At 32.0% G+C, this 10,674-nt stretch overlaps 1 protein-coding gene across 1 annotated transcript; it reads right to left on the bottom strand.

The window, feature by feature from the left end:
* Nucleotides 1-5,648: 5,648 nt before the first annotated feature.
* On the bottom strand, nt 5,649-9,176 carry LOC139862975 (uncharacterized). The gene is made up of 2 exons (XM_071851611.1): nt 8,505-9,176; nt 5,649-6,000 (listed from the first exon to the last, which is right to left on the bottom strand). Exons 1-2 carry the CDS (start codon nt 8,963-8,965, stop codon nt 5,760-5,762), a joined length of 702 nt encoding a protein of 233 aa, XP_071707712.1. The 5' UTR covers nt 8,966-9,176; the 3' UTR covers nt 5,649-5,759.
* Nucleotides 9,177-10,674: the final 1,498 nt, after the last annotated feature.

The raw sequence follows: 10,674 nt of genomic DNA, 5'->3' as shown, positions 1-10,674 counted from the left end.
CCTATATCATTTGTGTATTTATTAATATACATAGTTGTAATCGAATAAATATATATATAATTCTATTAGTTATATACTTTTTATATTAATAATATATATATATATATATATATATATATATATATATATATATATATATATATATATATATATATATATATATATATATATATATATATATATATATATATATATATATATATATATATATATATATTTCATATATTCATTTTGTATATGATAATATAAATTGTATTATGTTATATGTATTAAATATATATATATATATATATATATATATATATATATATATATATATATATATATATATATATATATATATATATATATATATATATATATATATGTATATATATTGTTTGTTTGTTAAAATATAGTAATTATAATAATACCAAGATATTATTTGTAATGTAAAAAAAAAATGATAATAATGATTATACCTAATGTTACTAATAAAAGTATTAAAGTTAATAATTTTTGTTAATAATAATATTGATGATAGTTTTTGATTATAATTCTCATAATAATAATAATATTAGTAGTTTTTGGTAAAACGAATGATTTAGTAATAATGGTAGTGAAAATAATAATTTTTGACATTAGTACATAATACTAAATAATAATAACTATAACAATATTAAGAATGGTAATCTTTAATAATAACAATTTTGTTAATAATAATAATAATGAATTTATAATGATACTAATACTATTATTAATCCTAATAATAATAGTTTGTATTATTTTCATAATGACAATTATAATACTAAGCCTAATCATAAAAATACTTATATTGATACTAATAATACTAATAGCCATGAATAATACATAATGATTGTTCATAATAGCAAAATGATAATAATAATAATCATAATGTTACTAATACTTAATAATAATAATAATTTATAATTACTACTCAGTTTAGTAATATTAATAACAATAATAATTTTTAATACTAAAATTAATAATAACAATAACAATAATAATCATATTAATAATAATAATAATAATAATAATAATAATTAACATTAGTAAGTAATAATAATATTGATAAAAATAAATAACAAAGAAGACTACCTCTCAAAGGATGAAGTCCCAAAAAAAACATTGAAAACAACCCCTGCCCGGACTCGAACCCGAGACCCCTCGAAGAATCACACTCGTCCTAACCATTGGGCTATTGCCCATTTTCTGTTTCATATTCCCTTGTAATTAATTATAACCCGTATATTTATGTGGTTCCCCTTCTCATCTTCTTCATCTTCCTAATCGACCAGAGGTTTCAACCTCATCAAACAAATTTTTAAAACAAGATTTAAAAGATTGAACTTTAGTTAATACAACTTATATGTGGAACATTAATTCAATAGATACACAAAAACTAAAAAAAAAAAAAAAAAAAAAAAAAAAAAGGACAGCACTGTTTTCGTCGCTGCTTCAAAAAAATTAAAAAAAAATTGATTTCGCATCAGAAGTTGTTTTGGACAAAACTTTGAACACGAAAGGTGTTTAAAATTACTCCTAAAAGCTTTACAAATTATCAATTTATCTGAAAACAAAATAGAAATTTCGAATTTTACCAATGAACAACTGTTGACTTTTTGAAAATAAAACTTTGACCTCGAAATTGGAATTCGATAGGAAAAATTGAACAATGAGCTTTTGCAGATAGTTTGTACATGTGATTTCTAACAGAAGTGCATTGTTACATTTTTAAAATTGATTCGAGTTTGAGATTTGGCTAAAAAGTGGATGAACAGGGGTGGTTGCTTTTGTTTCTGAAAAAAATTCTGTTTTTCCCATTAACAAATGCAATCGTAGACTTATATAATGTGTTTTAATACCTGTTGTGACAGCTAGATTCGATCCCAATTATCTTGTATTGAAATGGTGGTCGACAAGTGTTTTTCAAACGGACAAAAAAATAAATAAATAAATAAATAAATAATAAAGCTTTGATCGATTTGTACTGGGTTTTGTTTGCATTTGAGAATTTGATAACGATATGAATCAGAATTTAGACAAGAACAAAAATGTACTACAGTATAATGAAGATATGAAACTGATTGGGTATCTTTATGAATGGTTTCTCAATTAAATATATAATTATAAATAATAATAATACATTTAGTATTAATAATAATCCTAATACTAATATAAATGATTTCCATTAATAAAATAGTAATAGGAATAATAATAACAAATAATAACATGATGATATTAATAATAACCAAAATGATAATTTTGATAAGTTCATTAATAATAATTAATAAGAATGATAATAATAATTTTTGAAAATAATAATATTAATAATGATAACACTAATATTAGTAGTAATATTATAATTTTAATGTATCATAATTTATATATATATATATATATATATATATATATATATATATATATATATATATATATATATATATATTTATAGCAACATTAATAGTATTGAAATGAATATTAATATTAATATTTAAAATGAAAATAACAAAAATCTTATTATGGCAACTATAATTTAACTTTGTAATAAAATTTAATCTATTATCCTTTAATATTATAAATTCTCTAATAATAACATATTTGAATATTTATAATTTATAAGTAATACAATATTATAATAATCATATACATTTATGTATAACTTTATTTTAAATTACACTTAATTTATTGTTATATCTTATCTTACACATTAAATTTTTAATTTTTAATTTATAATTCATACTTCATAATTTCCGGTTAAAATATAAACTTTCAATTATATATATTCACACTTACTTACAACCATTGTTCGTGAATCATCGAGAGTAGTCAAAGGTCAAATGATTTAATGACAACAGTTTAAAGAAATATTTAAGTCTTGACATTACAGACTTTGCTTATCGTGTCGAAATCATATTAAGATTAGGTTTAAATTTGATCGGAAATTCCCGGGTCATCACACGTATCCCTTGCATTTGTGCTCAAAGTAGTACCAATCTGTATCCATTGGTCCGGATGCTTGGGATTTGGGGATACATAACCGTCGTCATGGACTACGATATCACTTGCTCCGTTGAATATTTTCATGCATTCAATTGGTTCCATTTCTTGTGTCCGGATTGTAGCGATTTCGGCTGGAGTCGGGAATTTCAGCATACCATGGATTGTGGAGGCAATCGCACCAAACTTCTACATGACATTACGTCCCAAGATGATGTTATACCGTGAGTCTGTTTTGACAATAGAGAATTCTATGTCTGCTGCACTTTGAAAGGGTAATGTTCCCAAAACCACCTCCAAGGTTATGGACCCCACCGGCCAAGTTGCAGTGCAATTGAATCCTGCTAGTGGCGAAGTTGCTGCCTTCTTTTGTTGTCTGATGTTTTCTGGTAGATGCAGAAAATAATGTTCGAACATGACCTCAGCTCCCGCACCACTGTCGGTGTATATTCGCCAGATCTGGCAATTGGAGATATGTGCTCGTATGATAACAGGGTCTGAAGATGGGTTGATGTTAAATAATGAGGGGAAAATGATGGGTTCGTGTTTCCATTCATCTAACACCCCTGATTTTCGTCTCTGTCCCGCGACCCACGAATGAATCATATGAACATCGGTGTCACTGGTGTTGCGTATGCTTGCTTCTTCGTTTTCTAGCTCATCTTGGTGAGTTGTGATTAATTTCGTACCTTTAGATAGCGCCATTTGATCAAACCAAAATCGTTCAGTGTAAATAGATTTCGGGTTTGAGTACTTAATTTGGAAAAAAGAATAGGTTGATTGTTTTAGCTCAAATAATTGTGCAAACCCCGATTTGGAATCTGGATTCCAAGGGCGTAAAACAATAAAGTGAATTAACCTTATTCGACCGGAATCGAATAAGTTAATATCTTAATGTGGATTAACTCGGATGGTGATCGGAGCACCGATCGGAATTAAGTTAATGACTGGAGTGACGTTGTCGCCATTGATTTAGGCAGAGTAACGTTTATGCATCCAGTGTTGTTTAAATGAATGACTGCACTCGTGTATTTATAGATGTTATGGAGGGAATGATGACGTGACACATGTCCCATTCATGGTTGTAACAAACTTTGCCAATCCCGAGGGGTGACGTGGCACCTGTCCCTTTCATGAGGAATAACAGATCCTAACGAACTTTCCTAAATTTGCGGGCTGACGTGGCATGCGACTTGCATGCTTGTTTGCTCCGTGACCAAGTGGTCATTCCGGGACAGGGTGCCTACCTCGTGACAATGCGTTCTGTTCCGGGACAACGTGCTTGTCTCGGGAGTGCCTTCATGTCGGGTTGGAAGACCGAGACGGTGGTATCGGTGAGTTAATTCCGGTTAAGGCACCACGGTGCTCTCAGTCTAGCCGGGTGGGTCTCGCCTAAACACTTGCCAAGTGTTTCTTCACGGTCATGATTATGATGACCGGTTTTGCGGTGCCTGGTTATGATTATCTCGACTGGTTGTGCGGTACCGGTTGCGTGTATGTCATCCAGGTTCTTAGCTTTGCCATTTGTCCGTCATGATGGAATATCCGGGAAGACGTTAGACGGATGAATAGAAAAGGAGTTGGCAATCCGGGACGCGTAGTGCCGGGTATAGTTTTTGCCGAGATGCTTGCCTATTTTGAAACGGATCATTATGCGTATCATTAGAGGGTAAACCAATGGTCCCTTTAATGGGTTCTGCAGAGTGTTGTGCAGATTCAGAAGTCGAGGGAACTCCGAAATTATCTTTTTTTTTTTCTTCTTTTTCCGAATGAATTTCTAGTGATCCTTTGTATTTTCACATGTTAATCTTTCCAGCTTTTTTTGTCGAAAATAACTAAAAAAATATATAAATGAGGTCATTTTTCAAAGGAAAACACACTTAATAGGAAATACAAAAGAAAGGAAAAAACGGAGAAGTTCGCACCTAGAATACAACCATCTAAACGAAAACTATTTATAAACGAGCCTCCACTAAAAACCTCAAAATCCTTAAAAAAAACTATCTAAACAAATTTGAATACTACACGATAATACAACAAGGACCAAACCAAACGAGCTACGCGAGACAAACCTAACCAATCAACCTTTGTGTCGGTTTCAAGGTTTCCTCCTGGGCAGCGATGAGGGCAGGGTTATTATCGCTGCATCGGCATAGTCAAAACGGGAGATGATCGCAACGGGTGGTTTAGTCCCCCCTCGGGTGATCCCAATCGCTCTTAAAAAAAAAAGATAACACATTGGCAAATCCATCACCCGCTACGGTTTCCTCGACCAAGCGTGTCATCATGTCATGGAATGCCGCGAAAGCCTCCACATACATATTTCCTTTCCAGGTTGCCGATGTATAATTCGAAGAGTACTTTGTAAAAAAAAGTTCCAACCTAACGTCACGAGACCTCCTTGCCAATCAACAACCTTATTGTATTACAAATACATGTGTATCGTTGCGTTTCATTAATAGTTTTAAGTCACTAAACAGTGAACACATGTTTAAATTACAAGTTTGGTACGTAAAAATTTATCCGTTTACCGTTTAATTTGGCCGCCGATCAACAAATTTACATTTTTATCTTTTTAATCGAAAGCATTATGTTACAAGATTGGTATATGAAATCTGAAACAAACAACTTTCTAGAATTGACTCATTGATTAGCCACAAACATGTGTACATACATTATCAATAATGAAGATCGGCATAATAAGAATATATATATATATACAATATACGTGAGGGGATAGATCAACATGCAATTAAGGATCATGAGGGTATGTTAAAATGAAAAAGCCAAGATATGACAAAAGTGAAAACTAAACATGCCAAAATGAAATTAAGAAGTCTGTGACCATTAATACACCCTCCTCGTCTTGACATGATATTGTGTGCACCTCTAACTGTTACTGTGGGATTCACGTCCATCGTTACATGATCTTGAGTTGATGGCATCATATCATTTGGAACAACCAGGTTGCTCACTATTGAATTACAGATCTCACATGTTCTGAAATCATTAATTGAATTCGTGTTAGAGCAATATTATAAAGTCATGAACCAGCAACAAAATGTACGACTTAATGTCGTCCAGAAAAATCGTCTGATTTTCTACAAGTGTGCACAGGATGGAATTACGTGATCTTTTCTTTGATAAAATTAATATGGACGGAATGATAGACACTTTTTAATTATAATCCCGTGGTGTTTTGTGTAGTATAGAATTTAATTATAATCCCGAAGCTATGACGTCTTACTGAATCATATAAAAACTATAGAACACTATTAAATTAAATTTTTCTTTACAAAATAACAAAAAATATAAGTAACGCGATTTTATTGAATAATAAAAGAGGTCAAACAAGAATTTACGAACTCTATATATTTATAGAATTTATGATTTTTCAGAGGTAACACAAGCACTAAATATGAAATGTACCTTATAAAGAATTGAACTTTTAATCTTACATTCGCCACTACAATTAGCCAGGGAAAAAAAATATAGCTAAAAGCGTTTTGTAAAGAATAATTTGGGTCCCATCTATTATACAAAAAGCCAGATTGTGAAGAAGACCAAGCGCATAAGATAGCTTGTCCTTTTTATTTCATCTTTATCACCGAAAGACAGAAATAAACAATTGTCGTCGGTGTAATATGTAGTACAATATATAATTATAATTATTCTCGACCACTGTTATCATTTTGTTTTTTACTCGATCTGCAAGCACTTTCTATATTTTACTAGTATATCACTAGCCAGTATATATCAGAACAATTAATTATTTGCAATAGTCCTTTTAATTATAGTACTCCTATAAGGGAAAACAAGCAATCTTGTTCTACTTTTCTATAAACTGGCCACCAATAATATCGGTGTATATTGATGAAATATATTTCCGTCAACCGTTAATAGAATAGGTTGCCATTAATAAGCCTGAGTGCAAAGATTACTTGGGTGAAGTTGGGTGACTAGATGTTCGCTCTCCGGTCCGGATACCTTGAATAATGCAGTTGGAGATGAGGATCTAAGGGGTGGCGGACAGCAGGGGCGAAAGTGTGTAGGGGCAGAGGGGGGCGGCCGCCCCCAGTGGATTTTTTTTTCAGTGTAAAAATTTTGGGTTTTTCGACTTTGCCCCCAGTGGATTTTTTCTTTTTTGCCCCCAAAGCTACAAATTTTGCTCCAAAACCTTCAAATTTTGCCCAAAATTCTCCAACTTTTGCCCCAAAATCTTCAAATTTTGTCCAAAAAATTGCTACGGTTTAAAATTTTTTTTTTTTTTGCCCCCGGTGAAAAAAATCCTAGTTTCGCCTCTGGCGGACAGCTAGTCGATATATAAGCGTACTCGAGTCGGGTTGGACCGAGTGCTGAGTTGATAAGCGAGTAATGAGAGGATAGTTCTAGAGAGAAGAAGTATCTAGGTTCATTAATAGTGATGTGACTTGACTTGTTCCAACGTGTTGTTTTGGAGAATAACAGTAGCATATTTACAGGCAAACATTAGGGTTTATAATGTTCTTAGGCCTTGTTATGCTGACGTGTCATTCTTTGTTGGGCTTCGGCAACATTGGGTAAACGCCATCTAACTTCCGTCTGCCGTTAGCAGCATACTTGTGTGAACTACGCTTAACGAATTGAGGTATTGGTTATGTGTATCATTTCATTATTATATATATATATATATATATATATACTGGAACCTAAAATCCTTGTAAATGATGGATCGCATCAGACACGTGTATCGTTAGCACCAGAAGTCCAGAACAAAATCACTAAGTCAAGTCATAAAAAACCGATCAGTACATGATCAGCGTGTGTTTAGATCAAGGTTGTAAAAGTCGCGAGTCGGAGACGCATCGGTCGAGACCTAAAAAGGACGCGTCGGCCGAGTCGGGGACGCGTCGGTCGTTGACCAACGTTGACTTTATTAATAATTTCTTAAATATATATTTATATATGTATAAAATAGTTGATTCTGTACATTAAATTTCTTAAATAAGAACTTGAATTTAAATGCAATCAAACTTCAAACTCAATTAATGTTACCGAGTACATAATCAGTAAGGACACAGAGAAAAGAGCGGTCTAAAAAATGAAAACCAACCCTAATTTTAAAACATATCACATCTTGACGAAAATTTGACTGATTTTGACCGTTTTTGACCAAATTTGACAGACTTTGACCGAACTTTTTACTTTAACCGTCTTTTGAGTAGTATTCGAAAAAATCGGGGCGGAGAACCAAAAAAACAACGCATCGGCCGACTTTTACAACACTGGTTTAGATCCAAAAAATGACTCGTACTGTTAAAGTGAAAATTAGAATTCGAAAATTTACAGTTCAAAAACATGGCCGTGCGAATGTATGCTTTCACATAGGATATATCTATCTATTGATTGATTGATTGATTGATGAATAATTACAAAATTATGATTGTAAATGTTAAGGATATATAATAAAGTGTAAGATGGAAAGAAAGAAATAAAGAAAGTTGATGAAGGATATATGTACGTACTTATTTCCTTTGATTTTGAACCAAGTGATAGCACAATCTTTATGAGCAACAGCCAAATCATGTTTACAACTGCAACCCAATTCAATTGCATCATTATTTCCCATATCATTAACACTCATGTGACATATTCTGCATTCTTTACAACTGTTGTTATCTTGTAAATGCACATCAATTACTGGCCCCGTCACCACTGAACAACAATCATCCGAAAATAATGACGATGAAGAGACTGTCCTCGAAAGGATATCATTAACATTAACATCACCATCACCTTCACCTTTATCTTCATCCCCGTATGTGGAGTAAAACTCATGTTGGGAGTAACAAGATGAAGAAGAACAATATTCTTCTTCTTCTTCATCCTTTTCTTCTTCAGCATCTGTAAAGAATTCGGAAGTGATTTCACTGCCGCATTCTAAATCAGTACTACCATTGTTATTATTATGTTGTTGTTGGCTCATCTCTCTCTTCAATTCTCAGATCAAATAGAATAGATTAAGGGTAATCTTCTTGTTTATGAAGTTAGTTCCACATAAAAAAAATCCGAGAGATTTAAAATAAAAAAGAAACTAGAGAGAGGAGGTAGGAAGGAGGTTTATGAAAAAAAGAAAAAACATAAACATTATCTAGCCGGTATGTGTAAGAGTAGGATTCTACTAGAACTAAAACAATCTTATATGCATCTGGCTAATTGTTTCGTTTCATTCCACTCCATACATAATACTAGCTAGTATTATCTTGTTTCTTTTCATATTTAATCATAAAATGTTGAGTATTAAATCATTAATATGTGAATGGAATAATTGTGAACAAAATAAAAAGCAAGGCGATAACCATCAAGTGAGACAGTTGTTTCTTTTCTTAATTGGCCCTTTTCTAAAAAAAGCACTCCCATATCATCCCTCTTTTTCACTTTCTTTACATTTTATCTCACTACTAATTTTCATAAATAATATGGAGGAATAAATTTAAATATAAATATTATGTATAGAATAGTATATATAAAGAAATAACACAAACTCTTCAGATACGTAATTATGTGAAAAACACCAACAATATCTTAAACTTTTTCTTTTAAGATTACACGTCAAACAAACCACTAATAAGTTGACCTTACCTCACCCTAGCTTACGTGTAAAAGTCCACATATGTATGTGAATCGATAGTGATATTTCATTGTCAAATTTGATGAAAAACAATGAGTGGGATGGGGTTTGATAAATCCTAAATTAGATGCTAAGATCTAATTTAAGAATTGAGTGCAATGAGGGGTGGATGGTGGTGTTGATAATGTATTTGGGATCTTATGATCGTCTTTCAATTAAATTCAAGTGATCAATCACCATGTCCCGGTCTTGATTGCATTACCTTGGCATGATTATGATTGGCACTTGGGCGTAGTCACAAGCGAACCATAAAAACAGAGCAATTGCACAGAAATTAACAACCTAAAATGAGAGGTCAAGCTCTCTATTTATAGGTTTGGGATATCTGCGAAATTAATGTCCGCGCAGAACTAGCAGATCCGCAATGTTTATGCAGGACATCTTCGCAATCTCAAATTATATTCAGAACCGCAGTATCATGGCGTGATGTGCAATTGCTTATTTATCTCCGCGGTTCTGTTTGTACTTGTATTTAGATTGCCTTTTGCATTAAAAACATACATATATATACCGATATATATGATCAGGGTTGTGACTATAACACCCTGTCAAAATGTGTTTTGACGACGCGTTACCAAAGGTCATAGTTTAGTCGACACACTTTATATGCTTGAATTCAAAGACGCCATGTTTGACCTCTAAACATTGCTCTTGTTGCGGAAGTGTAAGGTAAAGCTAAAGACCTGAGAATAAACATGTTAAAAATTCAACACAGCGGTTGAATGAATTCATAGGATTAGTTTCATCAATAAATGCATAGACCACTATATGTCAGTTCTCATAAACAGTTGCAACGAGGATTAAAGACCCGCGCTTCGCTGCGGGATGATTTGGACAGTTAACAGTCAGTTAATTGAACATTTAAAAAAACGGTTAGCTTTTGGTTAATTGAATGTTTAAAATAAATGAAAAATAAAGATGAAAAAAAAAAGTAAAAAATGTACGATTGGTTAATTGAACAGTTAAAAAATGGATAACTGTTAGTTAATGCTACGTTAATAATG

Source organism: Rutidosis leptorrhynchoides, chromosome 8, assembly GCF_046630445.1.
Source record: "Rutidosis leptorrhynchoides isolate AG116_Rl617_1_P2 chromosome 8, CSIRO_AGI_Rlap_v1, whole genome shotgun sequence".
Taxonomy (NCBI): domain Eukaryota; kingdom Viridiplantae; phylum Streptophyta; class Magnoliopsida; order Asterales; family Asteraceae; genus Rutidosis; species Rutidosis leptorrhynchoides.
Note: the sequence above shows the minus strand (reverse complement) of the source record. Positions and strands in the feature narration are given on the sequence as shown.